The sequence below is a fragment of the Heptranchias perlo genome, chromosome 1, assembly GCF_035084215.1.
Source record: "Heptranchias perlo isolate sHepPer1 chromosome 1, sHepPer1.hap1, whole genome shotgun sequence".
In the NCBI taxonomy this organism is placed as follows: Eukaryota; Metazoa; Chordata; class Chondrichthyes; order Hexanchiformes; family Hexanchidae; genus Heptranchias; species Heptranchias perlo.
Genome location: NC_090325.1, coordinates 194,029,655 through 194,049,171, shown reverse-complemented (window position 1 = coordinate 194,049,171; position 19,517 = coordinate 194,029,655). Strand labels below are relative to the sequence as shown.

At 44.5% G+C, this 19,517-nt stretch overlaps 1 protein-coding gene across 1 annotated transcript in view; it reads right to left on the bottom strand.

Annotated features, from left to right (window-relative positions):
* Window positions 1–4,683: 4,683 nt before the first annotated feature.
* The window catches only part of LOC137321766 (probable E3 ubiquitin-protein ligase HERC4), a 75,533-nt gene continuing 60,699 nt past the window's right edge, over window positions 4,684–19,517 (bottom strand). Inside the window, exons 20-24 of the mRNA XM_067984446.1 lie at window positions 17,894–17,960; window positions 15,710–15,795; window positions 11,235–11,418; window positions 8,774–8,873; window positions 4,684–6,199 (exon numbers count right to left, since the gene is read on the bottom strand). Of these exons, the coding sequence (XP_067840547.1) occupies window positions 5,985–6,199; window positions 8,774–8,873; window positions 11,235–11,418; window positions 15,710–15,795; window positions 17,894–17,960 (652 nt within the window). The 3' untranslated portion in view covers window positions 4,684–5,984. The remainder of the gene's footprint in view (window positions 6,200–8,773; window positions 8,874–11,234; window positions 11,419–15,709; window positions 15,796–17,893; window positions 17,961–19,517) is intronic.

Below are 19,517 nucleotides of genomic sequence, written 5' to 3'. Positions count from 1 at the left end.
ATGTTAAAACAAAGCTGAAATCAATATCAGAAATACAAAAAGGGCACTGGGGAGGAATATAACAACGGAGATTAAGCACAATAATAAAGCTCTTTTCAGTATCACAAAAAAGCAAAAGAGTGAATTCTTTCCTGGACCTGTTCACCAGAGAGGAACACGTTGTCTCCACTATCCAATTATTGTGGGTCAGCAAATGTTGTTGAATTTTTGGAATCAGTGAGGAGGAGGAGGTGCTTGATAAATTAAAAGGACTAAGAGCTCAGCAAATCCCAGAGTCAGATAGGCATATACTATAGAGACAGGGTTGCCAACTCTGGTTGGACACATTCCTGGAGGTTTCATTACATGACCTCCTGCCTCCAACCACCCTGCCCCCACACTCCCACCATTGGTTGCCCAACATGTCCATCCTCGTGGTGCTCCGCCTTCCCATAGCCAATCGGAAAGCGAACAGACTCTTTGTTACCCAATTGGATGATTTTTGACTGTCAGCCAAACGGCCCTTTTAGCCCCTTGTCCAATACTTTTATAACTAGTAAATAAAATTGTTCAAAGAATTAATTTTTTTTAAAAGCCCACAATTTTTAATGCCCCAATGGATTTTTCTCCCAGGTTTTGCTCGCAGCAGTGTCCTGGAGAATCCAGGGCAATCCTGGAGGTTTAGAAACCCATCGAGTGCTAAAGGAGACTAGAGAGGGCATCTGTGAGGTACCGGCTGCAGTAATGAAAGACTCAATGGGTATTGGAAGCAAGCAAAAGCAGTGCCTACAGAAAAAAGGGACTAAATCTGACCCAGGTAGCTATACGTCCAAGATCAATACCAGGCAAGATAATGGAAACTCTACTAAGGAGGAAGTTTGAAGAGTACCTTTTTTTTTTATTCGTTCATGGGATGTGGGCGTCGCTGGCGAGGCCGGCATTTCTTGCCCATCCCTAATTGCCCTTGAGAAGGTGGCAGTGAGCCGCCTTCTTGAACCGCTGCAGTCCGTGTGGTGAAGGGTCTCCCACAGTGCTGTTAGGAAGGGAGTTCCAGGATTTTGACCCAGCGACGATGAAGGAACGGCGATATATTTCCAAGTCGGGATGGTGTGTGACTTGGAGGGGAACGTGCAGGTGGTGTTGTTCTCATGTGCCTGCTGCTTTTGTCCTTCTAGGTGGTAGAGGTCGTGGGTTTGGGAGGTGCTGTCGAAGAAGCCTTGGCAAGTTGCTGCAGTGCATCCTGTACAGTCATAGTTTAATAAATAACACCAGGCATCGATTTAGGAGGGGAAGGTCATGCTTGATAAACTGAGATTCATGAGAGACGTAGTGCCAGATAGGGAAGAGGCACTGGATGGAGTATCCTAGGGAACAGGGCTCGCTTGGACTTCTCTACATAAATAACCTGGATACATTTTATTAATTCAAATTGAACGTTGGCCTTTATCGCAAGCGGGCTGGAATACAAAGGGGTTGGAAGTTATGTTACAGTTATATAAAGCTCTAGTTAGACCCCCATCTGCAGTGCTGCATTCAGTTCTGGGCACCGTATCTCAGGAAGGATATAACGGGCTGGGAGGGGGTGCAGTGCAGATTCACCAGAATGATAGCTGGGGCTAAGAGAGTTAAATTACGAGGATAGGTTGCCTAGACATCATTTTAACAATTGGAAAATTGTGAACAGCTTGTGCCTTATTTTGCAATAAGGCCATGTGCTTACATCCTGATGGTGAGGAGGAAAATCTATTGCATGTTGTGTCAGCTGTGACTCAGTGGGTATCACTCTTACCTCTAAATCAGAAGGTCGTGGGTTCGTAGTCCCACTCCAGGGACTTGAGCACACAATCTAGGCTGACGCTCCAGTGCAGTGCTCAGATGAGATGAGATGAGATATTAACCAGAAGTCCTGTCTGGCCTCTCCGGTGAACGTAAAAAAAAAAAAAATCCCATGGCACTATTTTGAAGAAGAGTAGGGGAGTTCTCCCCGCTGTACTGGCTAATATTTATCCCTCAACCGACATCACTAAAGAAAAACAGATAATCTGGTCGTTATCACATTGCCGTTTGTGGGATCTTGCTGTGCGCAAATTGGCTGCCGCGTTTCTTACATTGCAACAGTGAATACACTTCAAAAAGTACTTCATTGGCTGTAAAGCGCTTTGGGAAGTCCTGAGGTTGTGAAAGGCGTTAAATAAATCATAGAATCATACAGCACACAAGGAGGCCATTCAGCCCATCGTGCCTGTGCTAGCTCTTTGAAAGAGCTATCCAATTAAATGCAAGCCTTTCTTTTTCTATTTTCATTAATTCACTTTGTTAAATTTTGTACTTGTGTACCTGTAATGACATTTATGTTTTGATGCTGTTGTTTAAGGTAATATACATATTTTGCATTGGATTAAATTGAAGGCATGATTATAATTATTTTTACTGATACAGTGTAGTAAAATTTTAGGATCCTTCCATGCTCGGGCTTTATTAAAACCTTCAGCTATAACCAACATATTTAAATTAAAAATATTTGAATGTATAGTACTTTTATGAGCTTTGAAACTTATTCACAATTTTAAAAAACTACCAAAAATGTAGCTGCAATTAATGAGGATGTGAATTTTCAGTACATTTTAACATTAGCCAAATACCTGTGCACGGATGTATCGAGCCAGTTGTGGATGCTTTGTTTTCTAGAGCTCGCGATTTCACCTCCTTCCCCACGGACAACTTGTGGTAACATGACAGGCTACTGCAGTGTTAGACGGGCGGGATTTCGAAAGGTCCAAGGAGACACAGATTGCACCAATGTTGCCTCATGCACTCTCTTGTCACCAGAGCGCACCATCATGCGAGTGTATGTCTGCTTCCCTGGGACATGCCATGGAGCCGTCTTCCTTATCACCTGCTGCCTTTTTGTTTAAACCGGGATTTGAAAAGTACAACAAATTGTACCAGAGACTGAACGTAGGGCAAATACTTGCACAGTTGCCAACCCACACAATAAGTTAAAAACAATAGATATTTGGTCAAAATGACGAAAGATCAAATAAAATAGAAACATAGAAAATAGGAGCAGGAGAAGGCCATTCGGCCCTTCGAGCCTGCTCCGCCATTCAATATGATCATGGCTGATCCTCTATCTCAATACCATATTCCCACTCTCTCCCCATACCCCTTGATGCCGTTTGTGTCTAGAAATCTATCTAGCTCCTTCTTAAATATATTCAGTGACTTGGCCTCCACAGCCTTCTGTGGTAGAGAATTCCACAGGTTCACCACCCTCTGGTGGACAGTAAAACAACAACAACAACCTGCATTTATATAGCACCTTTAACGTCGTAAAACGTCCCAAGGCGCTTCACAGGAGCGATTCTCAAAAAAAAATGTGACACCGAGCCACATAAGGAGATATTAGAGCAGGTGACCAAAAGCTTGGTCAAAGAGGTAGGTTTTAAGGAGCGTCTTAAAAGGAGGAGAGAGAGGTCGAGAGGTTTAGAGAAAGAATTCCAGAGCTTAGGGTCTAGGCAGCTGAAGGCACGGCTGCCAATGGTGCAGCAATGGAAATCAGGGATGCTCAAGAGGCCAGAAATTGGAGGAGCACAGAGATCCCAGAGGATTGTGGGGCTTGAGGAGGTTACAGAGATAGGCAGGGGGCGAGGTGTTTGAAAAGAAGGATCAGAATTTAAAAATCGAGGTGTTCCCGGACCGGGAGCCAATGTAGGTCAGCGAGCACAAGGCAGTGATGGGTGAACGGGACTTGGTACGGGCAGCAGAGTTTTGGATGAGCTCAAGTTTACGGGGGGTGCAAGGTCGGAGGCCAGCCGGGAGAGCATTAGACTAGTCAACTCTAGAGGTAAAACAGACATGGATGAGTGTTTCAGCAGCAGGTGATCAAGAAATTGCCATTATGGTGTCATGTTGAAACCTGCTACCGTAATGACAGTAATACCCACGACTCCTAAACTTCGAACCCAGGGCGAAGGTTAAGTAACCCGACCACCTCCAGGAAGTGTCAATGGCTATGGGTGGAAAAGCACCTGGAGGAGGGCAGTTGGACCCTTGTGGAGGAAATGCCATCAAAAAGGTGGATGAGCTAATCCTGGAATCAATGAACGGCCTCCACAACCTGCAAGTCTGTGACGCGACTGCAGTACAGCGCAAGCCAGTGAAAGAGTGACCCTGGACAGTCTGAAGCACAACACCAGGGTTCAAGCCCCCTTGCCTTAAAGAGGTGCAGGGGACAGTCACAGGAGCTCCGACGATAGTCGAACGACGATAGGAACATAGGAACAGAAATAGGTCGTTCAGCCCCTCGAGCCTATTCCGCCATTCAGTTAGATCATGGCTGATCTATATCTTAACTCCATCTATCCGCCTTGGTTCCGTAACCCTTAATACCCTTACCCGACAAAAATCCATCAATCTCAGTTTTGAAAATTTTCAATTGACCCCCAGCCTCAAAAGCTTTTTGGGGGAGAGAGTTCCTGATTTCCACTAACCCTTTGTGTGAAGAAGTGCTTCCTGACATCTCCCCTGATGGTGATCAATTAATCATTAACTGCACGTTGAACTTAAAAAAAGAAGACTTACTGTATCAACCTCTAATTTGTTCTCTTTGACCGGTAACGTAAACTTTCAATGCAATTTGAAGTAAAAAATATACCAATGCTGGGAATGAGCTCATATCTAGCTTCAAATATGCACTGTTGATGTCTTTAAAAATAGCTTTTATTTTTTTTACCTTAACTAACCCGCAAAATAAAGACAATGTGAGCGCTGGGTGTTGATGTGCCTGAAAAGACACTGAGAACCCACTGTCCGTATTCCGTCATTCCATCCATCTAAAGTACATTTTAGAAACTTAACCCCACTAGAATCCACTGCAGAAAAAAAAAGCACATGTAAGACTGACTTAAAGACTGAAGCATTATGGCAGCACAAGAGTTATTACAGCTTTGGACCTTATATGCTATTATCAGCTTTATCACCATCAAAAATATTAATGTCATTTGGCAGAACGCCTCATCGCCAGAGCTTTCAAACAAGCACCAAGACCTAGCTTGGCTGGTGGTGAGAAGGGCCCTTCCCGTCAGATCCTTCATGCACTCCCCGAGTCTCAGCGCCACCGCGCGCTGTCCCCGAGGAGGCTGCGGTGGAGACGAGACCGTCACCCATCTCCTTCTGGAATGTGCCTTTGCAAAGAAGGTCCGGAGAGAGATGAAGTGGTATCTGTCCAGGTTCATCCCGAGCAGTTCCGTAACACAGGATTCTGTGCTCTACGGGCTGTTCCCGGGGACGCACGCCGAGACGGACATCAACTGCTGCTGGAAGACCATCAACTCGGTGAAAGACGCCTTTTGGTCTGCCCGAAACATACTGATCCTCTAGTGCAAGGAGCTGTCCTCGACCGAGTGTTGCAGACTGGCACATTCCAAGGTCCAGGACTACGTGCTCAGAGACGCACTGAGGCTGGGTGCGGCCGCCGCAAAGGCTCTGTGGGGAAAGGCAACCGTTTAGAGCCTTCCCGCCATTGTATACCGAGGGGATGCAATCAGGGAAAAATAAAACCTCGGGCAGAATGTAAAATTCAAATTGATGTAATGAAATGTAATGAATCTGTAATGTACCTGTAATGAATCTGTAACGTACCTGAAATCAATAATCTGTATTGAGTGTAATGCAATGAGGCACCCTAGAGTGTCATGAACTGTAATTATGTACAATGCGTTCATTGAACTGTACTTGATGTAACCTGCAAATTGTATAATCTGTATTGTGTACATTTGGAATGTGATATGACAACTGTATTGTATGTATCGTTGCAAATTTTATGAATAAAGTATATTTTTTGAAAAAAAATACATTGGTAGCCAGTTGATTAAAAAAATGTCAAGGGTTGTGCCCGTGTTAGCAGCCCTGTGCAAACGTGGATAGATTCAGCTCCTGTGTATTAATTACCCATCCTTCAGACAATATAGAATAAGTAAAGCAACAGCCTCTGAATCCCACCATTACGCTATGCCGAATGCTTCATAGGATGCGATCGCACGAAGGAACTTTTCTCTCAGAATGTCCGTGCTGCTGTATCTGGGCAGATCCAGGGTCAGGCTGCAGGTGTGGGCGGCTGGATAGTACCAGTCGGGATCATCCCTTGTGTCACAACGGATGGTGATACTGAGGCTCCCCATGCCTCCAACTGGAACCCTGTCACATCCAGTCAGGAATGCTAGTAACGATAAACGAACAGATATTAACACTTCAATAATATAAAAGATTCAAGCACTTTCCAAAAATATTGTATCACCCAGCATCCTCTTCTACAAAGAATATACAGCACAGAAACAGGCCATTCGGCCCAACTCGTCTATGCCGGTGTTTGTGCTCCACACAAACCTCCTCCCACCCCTCTTCATCTCACCCTATCAACATAACTTTCTATTCTTTTCTCCCTCATGCATATATCCAGCTTCCCCTTAAATGCATCTATGCTATTCGCCTCAACTACTCCTTGTGGGAGCGAGTTCCACATTCTCGCCACTCTCTGGGTAAAGAAGTTTCTCCTGAATTCCCTATTGGATTTATTAGCGACTATCTTATATTTACAGCCCCTAGTTTTGATCTCCTCCATAAGTGGAAACGTGTTCTCTTCCTCTACCCTATCAAACCCTTTCATAATCTTAAAGACCTCTATCAGGTCACCCCTCAGTCTTCCATTTTCTAGAGAAAAGAGCCCCAGCCTGTTCAATCTTTCCTGATAGGTATAACCTTTCAGTTCTGGTATCATCCCAGTAAATCTTTTTTGCACCTTATCCAGTGCCCCTATATCCTTCTGATAAAATAGAGACCAGAACTGTGCACCGTTCTCTAAGTGTGGTCTAACCAAAGTTCTACACAAGTTTAATATAACTTCACTGTTTTTCAATTCTATCCCTCTAGAAATGAACCCCAGTGCATTGTTTGCTTTTTTTAATTGCCTTATTAACCACCTTCGCTATTTTTAGTGATTTTTGATTATTAACCTATTCATTACTGAAATTCTCCTATTGTGACCACTGGCTGAGTACCAAATCCAGAAAAACAGGGATCACTCAAAATTAACTGATGACGATGACTTAAAACTAGTACTTAATCATTCTTAACTTGCGCGTTTGGGAGTGAATTAGTGAGAGAGCTGGAGCAGAATTTTCCCAGGGGAATTGAGGGCAAGGGATGAGGAAATTGGGGATAGGGAAAGGCAGGATGTGGCTGTTAAGGGAAACAAGGAAGTAATCAATCAGAAATGGCTTTATCATAGAATTACATAGAATTTACAATCAGAATCAGGCCATTCGGCCCAACTGGTCCATGCTAGTGTTTATGCTCCACACGAGTGATTGAGGTCTTTGATGGGGAGACACCACAAGTGATGGTGAGGTCAAGAGGCTGGCCAAGCATGTAGATGGGAAAGTTTATGTGAGGGGCGAGAGTAAGTGAGGGTAAGAGGAAAGGGAACTCAAGAGTAGAAGGGGACCAGGGGAGTTTAGATACTGTTTGAAATCACTGGGGATGAGGAGTCACGGTGCAGGGTGGGAAGATGGGAAAAGGTTTGGGTGAGGGAGTCAGTATGGGACTTGGGAGGATGGTGTACGATGAAGATTTCGACGGAGATTGGAGGGATGGAAGATGCTCAAAATAGGAGGAGAAGAAAGAAAGACTTGCATTTATATGGCACCTTTCACGACCTCAGGACATCCCAAATAACTTTACATCCAGTTAAGTTCTTATGAAGCGTAGTCACTGTTGTGATGTAGGAAACACAGCAGCCAATTTGTGCATAGGAAGATCCCACAAATAGCTATGTGATAATGATCAGATAATCTGTTTTAGTGATGTTGGTTGAGGGATAAATATAGGCCAGGACCCTAGGGAGAACTCCCCTGCTCTTCTTCAATATGGTGCCGTGGGATCTTTTACGTCCACCTGAGAGGGCAGACGGGGCCTCGGTTTAACGTCTCATCCGAAAGACAGCACCTCCAACAGTGCAGCACTCCCTCAATACTGCACTGGGACTGTCAGCCTGGATTTTGTCTCTGCAGTGGGACTTGAACCTCTGACTCAGAGACGAGAGTGCTACCCACTGAGCCACGGCTGATGCAGGAGAGGGTGCCAGAGGAGTAAGGGAGAGGCGATGGTGGGACTTGGTTATATGGGCTATGCCGCCACCACAGTAATTTGGGTGGGGCAGTGATGGACTGCGTGGCGGGATGGGGAGGCTTTGGTGAAAGGGAAGGAGATTCCGCCCATAAGCCAGCTTTCTCTCCATGTCAGAATGTCAATAGATTTATCCATGATGTAGTCATAGATGGCGAAAGGATATCATTCTTTAGGACTGATTACAAAATCGTCTGAACCTCCGATCACACTCATGCCTTGTCACTCAGTTACAGGTATCCTTTGTCCTCTTATACAATGCAGCAAAATATCAGACTTTGAAAAGTAGGTCTCAAGATACAACTGTTGCAATAAGGTTGGAAGAATGAGGTGGACAGACTGAGGAGGGATAATTTTGAGAATTCTTTATTCTCAAAATATTTCCTTGCTGGATAAGCCCTTAGGAACACAGGAACATGGGAACAGGAGGAGGCCATTCAGCCCCTCGAGCCTGTTTCGCCATTCAATGAGGTCATGGCTGATCTGTATCCTAATTCCATTTACCCGCCTTGGCTCCATATCCCTTAATACCCTTGGCTAGCAAAAAGATCTATCGATTTCTAGGGAATATTGTCTGTTCTACATAGTGAAACACAGCAAGACCACTCACCAAGAAAATGCTTCTTCTGTTCCTCTGGCAGCTCATGAAACATCTCCCAGAAATTGACAATGGCTTTGTCAGCCTCTGTGTAACCCTTGTATTTCGTGTGCTGTGAAAGTGTACAGACGTAAACGGGCATTAACAGAAGTATCGCTGTGCACAAAACATATTTCCATAAAGCTGTTTCACAAACAATGTTATTCAATGAAAGAAGATATGACTCCTGGTGACGACGACAACGACGATGACAACAACAACATTGCATTTATAGAGCGTCATAACATGGCAAAACGACCCAAAGCGCTTCACAGGAGCGATTATCAGACAAAATTTGATACCCAGCCACTTAAGGAGATATTAGGAAAGGTGACCAAAAGCTTGGTCAAAGAGGTAGGTTTTAAGGAGCGTCTTAAAGGAGGAGAGAGAGGCGGAGAGGTTTAGGGAGGGAATTCCAGAGCTTAGGGCCTAGGCAGCTGAAGGCACGGCCACCAATGGTGGAGCGATTAAAATTGGGGATGCGCAAGAGGCCAGTATTGCAGGAACGCAGAGATCTCGGAGGGTTGTAGAGCTGGAGGAGGTCACAGAGATAGGGAGGGGTGAGGCCATGGAGGGATTTGAAAACAAGGATGAGAATTTTAAAATCGAGGCGTTGCCGGACAAGGAGCCAATGTAGGTCAGCGAGCACAGGGGGTGATGGGTGAACGGGACTTGGTGCGAGTTAGGATACGGGCAGCAGAGTTTTGGATGAGCTGAAGCTTACAGAGGGTGCAAGGTGGGAGGCCGGCTAGGGGAGCATTGGAATAGCTGAGTTTAGAGGTAACAAAGGCATGAATGAGGGATTCAGCAGATCAGCTGAGGCAGGGACGGAGATGGGCGATGTTATGGAGGTGGAAGAAGGCGGCCTTGGTGATGGGGAGGATATGGGGTCGGAAGATGTAAGAAATACGATTTCTAGACCAAATCGTAGTCATGTATCCCATCCTGCAAAGCATCAGGCACTTAGCTAAAAAGCGAGGTTGAGGGCAGAACTCGCATCTGTGAGACTATAAAGGGAGCCAGCAAGCCACAGGAAATGATAGGCCTGACATCAGGCAAAGCGTTTGAGAATATTGCAAAGACAATAAAACTGTGATGTGGAGATGCCGGTGATGGACTGGGGTTGACAATTGTAAACAATTTTACAACACCAAGTTATAGTCCAGCAATTTTATTTTAAATTCACAAGCTTTCGGAGGCTACCTCCTTCGTCACCTGAACGATGTGAAACGCCTCGATTTTCACATCGTTCACCTGACGAAGGAGGTAGCCTCCGAAAGCTTGTGAATTTAAAATAAAATTGCTGGACTATAACTTGGTGTTGTAAAATTGTTTACAATAAAACTGTGAACAGACACACTGAAGACCAAATTGTCAGGGACAGATAACAAAATGTCCCAAGGCATAATCGAAGACTCAGGACTTGGACACAGACTAATCCTGTTATGTTAATTGCGGGGGCTTTGTTCAGATAATTAGGTAACCTTCATGATTGGCATATACAGGATGAGACATCTTAAATGTATGCATCCGAACAATCAAAATGCACAGAAAGATCAGGGGATGTCCCTCCCCCATAAGCTAGATAGGATGGGCAACAGTTAACACCATAGAATGGATAAAGAGGGCACCCTGGGTGGGGGGGCGGGGCGGGGAGATGTTCAGGACAGATGACATCATGGGACTAATGTCGTTAAGTTACTAGAAGCAACTATGCTTCAGAAAGATATATAAACTGGGACACTGTCCCGCTAAAAGTTAGAAGCAGCTTCTCGGGACGGTGAAGGCCCACACACCCTACGATAAGAGGCCTGATCAGCTAGAAACTTCCTAGGGACAGGTTGTACCATCCTTGTTTATTTGATATAACTGTGTTAGAATGTTATTATATAAATGCTTGTTTGTTTGGTATAACTGCATTAGAACGTTGTTCTTGTGTCTATAATAAAGCTTGCATGTTCGGACACACTCGGCCCGAATCATTGTAGAAGTTATTATTAAGAAGGATTAACAGCCCTGGGTAACATTAATAGTAGCATATTTCCAACAAAAGTTCAGCTCAGGGGCAAATAGGACGCCGAGGTTGTGAACAGTCTGGTTCTGCCTGAGGCTGTGGTCAGGGAGAGGGATGGAATCGGTGGCCAGGGAATGGAGTTTGTGGCAGGGACCGAAGACAATGGGCCAGAGAGGCCTACCGTCCGTCTCAGACTGGGGCAGCGGGTGTTCAGTGGCAGCCCCCTTACAAAATGGCGGAGGCCACAGCGACGGTGTCAATGGAACGGTAAGTCTACCAACCCCGTTTTGAGGCCCTGACCGCTCTGTTAACGCCGGTTTCCATCGACCCCATTGTTGCGCGTTTGCCGTGCGCAGATCAGGGTGACGGTTAAATACGCAAAAACAACAACTGCAGAAGACCAGAAACGCAGCAACTTACTTCCTCCAGCAGTTGCCAGTCATATTTGGTGTTTCCGTGGACAACAGCCATCAGCTCATGGGGCAGGAAGATATCTACAACTGGCAATGGGAAAACCGATCGAAATCCTCCTGAAAAGGCTTTAAAATGTCTCTCCACTGACGTGTTAAACACATAATCCACGTAGGCATCAACAAACTGCTTTCTGAAACAGAAAATCACAAAAGGGCGTCAATCAAACTGGAAATTGTAATGGACGACCCATCGACGGGTTCTAAAATTTCTGACCCAGCGACAATCCTGAGAACAACAAAGACCAGTTAAGATTAAAGGTTGCATGTAGTGACACCACTATTCCTGGCCAGAATGAAGATGTTTGGGTAATTCCCCCGTCAATCACACCTGGAGACCGCACTGCTGTAAGTAACTGGGATTGATTTTACGCACGTAATTTGTATTATGTGACTATCCTCCACTCACTGCATTTCGCTGGAGAAATAATCCTGCTTTTATTAGGAGAAGTTGCTGTAGTTTTGGTCATGAGTTCTGTTTGCTGTAGTTCATGGAGACTCTGTTTAAATAGACTGGTTGCTGTTGTGCGCTGTTTAAATACACTCCATTTGTTGTAGTGTGCAGTTTAAATAGATTCTATTTGCTGTTTGTGGAGTAAATAGACTTTGTTTGCTGTAAAATAGATTGTTTGCTGTGAGTCTTGCTGTAAGTCCCATCCCGCCTCCAACTCACTGGCTGACACAGTGGTGTCAATAGACACTTCGAAGTTTAAAATGTATCAGCCAGAGGAGACGAGTCTGAAATGACGGTGCATATTCCATTTAATTTATCGACGGCATGTCGACAGTATTTGAACTGTTTTCCATATAGTGGAATGGGATTTTGATGCAGGAGATTTCCATCTCCTAATACAGCAAGTAGTTCAAATACTGAAGATGTTGCATAGGAACAGGAGGAGGCCATTCAGCCCCTTGAGCCTGTTCCATCATTCAATTTAGATCATGGCTGATCTGTATCTTAATTCCATTGATCCGCCTTAGTCTTAGACTTTACTCATCTTGGACTTAAAGATGAATCTCCCGTGCTGTGAGCAAAAACCCAGGAGAAAAATCATTTAAAAAAGTGCGCTTTTTTCATTATCTTTGAACACTTTTGTCTATTAGTTCTAAAAATATTGGAGGTGGGGGGAGAAAAGGCTGATTGACTGGGCGAGGCGGTTGGAGGTGGGAAGTCATGTGATGAAACCTCCAGGAATACATCCAACCAGAGTTGGCAACCCTACAGCAGACTCATCACAGTTAGTAAAATGTTAATGGCCAGAAAACGTATCTCTGCTCGCTAGTGTTCATACGTTTTGAGCTGGTCTGGCTCCAACTCCCGATGACAGAGGAAATTATATTTTCAGATTGCTAAATTCAGCAATGTGAAGGACCCCATGTAAATTGTTTAGGCCAACCAGGCATGGACTGAAACCACAAGGAAGATCCATTTAGGACAACCCAGCCAGCCACCTGCAAACTAATCTTAACATAGATCCTCGCATTGACGACCCAGAGAATTACACCAGATCACCCCTCAACCTTCTGAACTCGAGGGAATACAAGCCAGGTTTGTGCAATCTGGCCTCATAATTTAACCCTTTAAGCCCTGGTATCATTCTGGTGAATCTGCGCCGTCCCCTCTCCAAGACCAATGCTTCCTTCCTTGAGGCGCGTCGCCCCAAGCTGAAGTCTCTGTACAACAGAAGCTTCACTTCCTCCCCTTTGAATTCCAGCCCCCTTGAGATAAAGGCCAACATTCAATTAGCCATTTTGATTACTTTTTGTACCTGTGCACTAGCCTTTAATGATTTGTGTACCTGAACACTCAGATCCCTTTGCCCCTCCACAGCTCCTAGCCTCTCGCCATTTAGAAAATATTCTGATTTGTCTTTCTTGGATCCAAAGTGGATGGCCTCAAACTCTCCCCACATTGAACTCTATCTGTCACAGTTTTGCCCACTCACTTAATCTGTCTATGTCCCTTTGTAACTTCCTGCTCCCATCTACACAATCAAACCACTGAAAACCGATTACCTAGTTATTCATCCTTTTGCTGTTTGCCTGTTCAGGGATACATAAAAGATCCCATGCCACTATTTGAAGAAAATCATAGAATCATAGAATCATAGAATCATAGAAGTTACAACATGGAAACAGGCCCTTCGGCCCAACATGTCCATGTCGCCCAGTTTATACCACTAAGCTAGTCCCAATTTCCTGCACTTGGCCCATATCCCTCTATACCCATCTTACCCATGTAACTGTCCAAATGCTTTTTAAAAGACAAAATTGTACCCGCCTCTACTACTGCCTCTGGCAGCTCGTTCCAGACACTCACCACCCTTTGAGTGAAAAAATTGCCCCTCTGGACCCTTTTGTATCTCTCCCCTCTCACCTTAAATCTATGCCCCCTCGTTATAGACTCCCCTACCTTTGGGAAAAGATTTTGACTATCTACCTTATCTATGCCCCTCATTATTTTATAGACTTCTATAAGATCACCTCTTAACCTCCTACTCTCCAGGGAAAAAAGTCCCAGTCTGTCTAACCTCTCCCTATAAGTCAAACCATCAAGTCCCGGTAGCATCCTAGTAAATCTTTTCTGCACTCTTTCTAGTTTAATAATATCCTTTCTATAATAGGGTGACCAGAACTGTACACAGTACTCCAAGTATGGCCTCACCAATGCCCTGTACAACTTCAACAAGACATCCCAACTCCTGCATTCAATGTTCTGACCAATGAAACCAAGCATGCCGAATGCCTTCTTCACCACCCTATCCACCTGTGACTCCACTTTCAAGGAGCTATGAACCTGTACTCCTAGATCTCTTTGTTCTATAACTCTCCCCAACGCCCTACCATTAACGGAGTAGGTCCTGGCCCGATTCGATCTACCAAAATGCATCACCTCACATTTATCTAAATTAAACTCCATCTGCCATTCATCGGCCCACTGGCCCAATTTAGCATGGAATTCCTGGCCAACACTCTTCCCTCACCTGACACCACAAAACAGATTACCTGGTCATTTATCTTATTTACTGTTTGTAGGATCTTGATGTGCACAAATCGACTGCCAGATTTGCCTATATGAACTGGAACGGTTCAAGGAGAAGGCCCACCTCCACCTTCTCAGGGCAGCTAGAGGTGGGCAATAAAATTGCGGTTTTGACAGCGTTGCCCACATCTCAAGAACATATTAAATCAAAACAAAACAGTGGCCGCACTTCAAAAGTAATTCACTGGCTTGAAGCTCTTTGGGACACTCTGAAGATGTGGAAAGCATCTTACAATCGCAAGTTCTTTCTTTCTCAGTTTGAGACTTGCCAACTGACTGTAGGACTAGAAAACGGACTGCCAGGCAAGAGTTAGGGATTCCTTCTCTCTGTGAGAGGGGAGAAGAAGAACTTACATTTATATCATAGTATCATAGTATGTTACAGCACAGAAGGAGGCCATTCAGCCCATCGTGCCTATGCCAGCTCTTTGAAAGAGCTATCCAATTAGTCCAACTCCCCCGCTCTTTCCCCACAGCCCTGTAAATTTTTTCCCTTCAAGTATTTATCCAATTCCCTTTTGAAAGTTACTATTGAATCTGCTTCCACCGCCCTTTCAGGCAGCGAATTCCAGCTCATAACAACTCCCTGCATAAAATAATGTTTCCTCATGTCGCCTCTGATTCTTTTGCCAATCACCTTAAATCTGTGTCCTCTGGTTACCGACCCTTCTGCCACTGGAAACGGTTTCTCCTTATTTAATCTATCAAAACCATTCATGATTTTGAACACCTCTATCTATATAGCGCCTTTCACAACCTCAGAATGTCCCAAAGCGCTTTACAGCCAATGGAGTACTTTTTGAAGTGTAGTCACTGTTGTAATGTAGGAAATGGGGCAGCCAATTTGCACGCAGCAAGCTCCCACAAACAGCAACGAGATGATGACCAGAGAATCATTTTTTTTAGTGATGTTGGTTGAGGGATAAATATTGGCCAGGACACCAGGGAGAACTCTCCTGCTGTTTTTCGAAATAGTGCCATGGGATCTTTTACGTCCACCTGAGACGGTGCCTTGATTTAAAGTCCCATCCAAAAGACAGCACCTCTGACAGTGCAGCACTCCCTCGGTGTCAGCCTGGATTTTGTGCTCACATCTTTGGAGTAGGGACTTGAACTCACAACCTTCTGACGCAGAGGCGAGAGCCACGGCCATCATTCAATCCTGTTTGAATCACTACATGATCAATCAAAGAATGACACTAGTTGTAAATAATGGTCATTATGGAGAGTTTCTTAGTCTAGACTGTCTCACCCCCTGGAGCAGGATATGTATTGACCAGGGTCCTGCAATAAAATAGGTGGGTACTATACAATGATAAAATAACCAGATTAGAGAAATTTTTTTAATAAACCATTCTATTTTTTAAAAAAGGAGGAACTACCTGTTATGTTTTTGTACAGGAACGTTTTTACCATTTGGAATAAGTTGATACTCAACTGTTGAGCCATCATCCATTTCTTTCCTTATCTGAAAGAGACAATGCAAAGAAAGCAAATGAAAAGGTGTGAAAATAACTTTTTTTTGTTGCACTCAAGAGATAAACAAGCCTAGAAATGACCGCGAATGACTTTATCTTTCGAACGCTTAATGCGTTTGTATCAAAATTGTCAGGCTTCCATTTCAGCAGAGGCACTAACTCATCAGGGGTAATTTTGACTTTGGATGACATTGTAAAATGGGTGATATATCGATCGAGCCGCCAGTGACTTCTGAAAATGTAAATGGGGAGAGATGTATTCCGGGCGGCTGAATCAATAGCACCCATTTCACACTATCACCCAAAGTCAAAATTATCCCCCATTACTTTAATTGGTCAACTCTCTCGTTAGAATAGAGGAGAAAGGAATTTGATGCAAATGCGTTAAAGAGGCAGTTTCCAACTCCCGCATTCCCAGTCAGGCGCCACTTTCACAGGGAGCGTGGGTCCGAGATAGGGCTACAACATTAGTCGTCCTGATTCTCCAACCCTTGCTCCCTTTGAGTGTGGCTCCCCACAAGGGGTTGCCAACCTTCCAGGATTGGCCTGGAGTCGCCAGGAATGAAAGTTTAATCTCCAGGACACTGCTGCGAGCAACACCAAGGGAGAAAAATCATAAATTGTATGTTGTTTTCATTTTCTTTGAGCGCTTCCATTTATTAATTATAAAAATATTGGAGATGGGAAAATTGGCTGTTTGACTGACAGTCAAGGAGCATCCAATCGAGTAACAAAGAGTCTGTCCGGTTTACACTTGGGATGGGAAGGTGGTGCGTTGCAAGGATGGACGTGTTGGGTGACCAATAACAGGAGCGTGAGGACGGGGCGGTAGGAGGCAGGAGGTCATGTGTTGAAACCTCCAGGAATACATCCAACCAGAGTTGGCAACCCTACTCCCCATGATATTGCAGGATGGTGGAACTACTGCTAAACGATAATATCGCTCACAGTTTTGTGTCTGGACATGTCGGGAGCAATAGAGCTAGGCTTGCAACTGACTTTCACATAACTGGGAAAACTGAGATCTATACATTTGGACTAATTACAATCCCTGATCTACAAATTGATTGGTTAATATGAGTACAGAGGGTGCAGTGGAGAATAGGGGTTTTGTGAGTCAAATACTTTCACCAGCTTTAAAAATCACCGATACGAGGTCGGGGGGGAGCATAACTTTTGTTTCCCCATTTTTCTAAAGTATTTTCTCTCTTTTGCAGTTGCTGTTGATTTAAAAGAAAAGGGAAAATTACAACAACAAAAAATGAGACTATGAATAAAATATAATTTAAGCAGTTGATTAATTTTTTATTATTATTTCTTCTTGGGATGTGGGTGACACTGGCAAGGCCGCATTTATTGCCCATCCCTAGTAACTCAGTGGCTTGCTAGGTCACTTAAAGGGTCTTGAGTATCAACCATATAGTCGGAGTCACGCGTAGATCAAATCAGATAGGAGGAGCAGGTTACCGTCCCTGGCGACCCAGTAGGGTTTTACAACAAGTTGTCATGGTCATCTTTTCCCCCCACTGCTGACATCCCACATATTACCAGATTTATTCAACTCGTGTTCACAACTTGCCATAGTGGGGTTTGATTGCCCAACCCCTGGGTTGGCCAGTCCTTCAACCACTTCACCACTGCCGCTTAAAGTAATGACGACAGAAAGATAAACCTGGGCCTTCCCAATGGGTCCGTTGATACAATTCGCCGCCCACTCTTTGAAATTGAGCCAAACAACAGACCAGACAGTCGCAGGCTCAACGTCTGATCATTGTTCGGTCAGGTGGTGTGAGTCAGGGCAGCAACAGGATGATGCAGCTGGCCAAAGTGTCCCCAGCACGGGACTCGGGAGGGGCATCAGACTGGGGCCCTGACCGCTATACAGTTACTTCCTGCTGGAGGTTGCATGTTTCTCCACATGCTGGTGAGCACAGGGTGAGGCTTGGCTGTGATAGCCACAACAGTCGAATAAATATCACGCAAGTGAAGACCAGCTCGAGCTTGTGGGACCGTACCTCAGCATGAGTTTGTAAGCTCAGAGGGGAGAGGAGAAAATCAGAGAGAGATGAGAAATGAAGAGCAACCTACTGTGAAATCCAAGCAGAATATTTCTTCCACATCATCATACTCATAATTGAGAAGTTCCTGGAGATTTCTATGTCAAAAAGAAAAGCAAGTTAATGAAAATCTACTGACTGAACTATTGTCGAAGAAAACACATACGAATATACAAACAATGACGGACAGCAAAAGACCCTCTGGTCCATCCAACCTGTCCCACCACACAATTGTGACACCTCGCAGTATTCCCTGGGAAAAGAACCACCTCCTGACAGCTAACCTAGATCTGGGCCTTATACAACTTAAAATTGTGACCCCTGGTCCTCCTGGACTATTTAATGGGAACAAACTGTCAACTCAAACACAATCTATTCCCTTCACCATCGTCTAAACTGTGACGTGTAGCATCCCAGCTCTTTTAGCCTATCTAAACAAGCATGTTTATATGCATATTCTTTTTTTTAAATAGACGACATAAACAATTAAATTTCCCATTTTTAAATCTATTTTTTTTTCCTTTTGCCCTTCAGAAGTCTGCTGTATGACTGGACGAAGAAAATGAAAAAACTTTAGCATCTATCATGTACTCAAGATGTCCCAAAACGCTTCACAGCCAATGAATTACTTGTTTGAAGCCTAACCACTTTTAAGCAAGTGCAGCAGCCTATTTGCACACAGCAAGGTCCATAGCAGTAAATGAGATGAAATGGCTGGTTAATCTGTGCTGAAGGTGTCGATTGAGGGATGAATATTTGTCCAAGGGCATTGGGAGAACTTCCCGCTCTTCTTCGAACAAGTCCCACCGAAGCTGTTCAAGTGAATGGGGCCTCCGATCAGTATCTCATCCATCTCTGATAATGCAGCACTCTTTTGGTGCTCGACTGAACTGTCAGCCCGCTTCCATTCAAAATCATGAAGGGTTTTGATAGAGTAAATAAGGAGAAACCGTTTCCACTGGCAGAAGGGTCAGTAACCAGAGGACACAGGTCATTGGCAAAAGAACCAGAGGGGAGATGAGGAGAATTTTTTTTTAGGCAGCGAGTTGTTATGATCTGGAATGCGCTGCCTGAAAGGGCGGTGGAAGCAGATTCAATAGTAACTATCAAAAGGGAATTGGATAAACACTTGAAAAGGAAAAATTTGCAGGGCTATGGGGAAAGAGCAGGGGGGAGTGGGACTAATTCGATGGCTATTTCAAAGAGCCGGCACAGGCACGATGGGCTTCCTGACATCACCCCTGAAAGGCCCAGCTCTAATTTTAAGGTTATGCCCCCTTATTCTGGCCTCCTCCACCAGAGGAAATAATTTAAGAACGTAAGAGCATAAGAAATAGCAGCAGGAGTAGGCCATACAGCCCCTCGAGCCTGCTCCACCATTCAATAAGATCATGGCTGATCTTCAACCTCAACTTCGCTTTCCTGCCTGATCCCCATATCCCTTGATTCCCCTAGAGTCCAAAACTCTATCGATCTCAGCCTTGAGTATATTCAACTCTCTATCTACCTTATCAAACCCTTTAATCATCTTAAACACCTCAATTGGATCATCCCTTAATCTTCTCTATTCAAGGGAATACAAGCCTAGTCTATGTAACCTGTCCTCATAATGTAACCCCCTAAGCCCTGGTATCATTCTGCTAAATCTGTGCTGC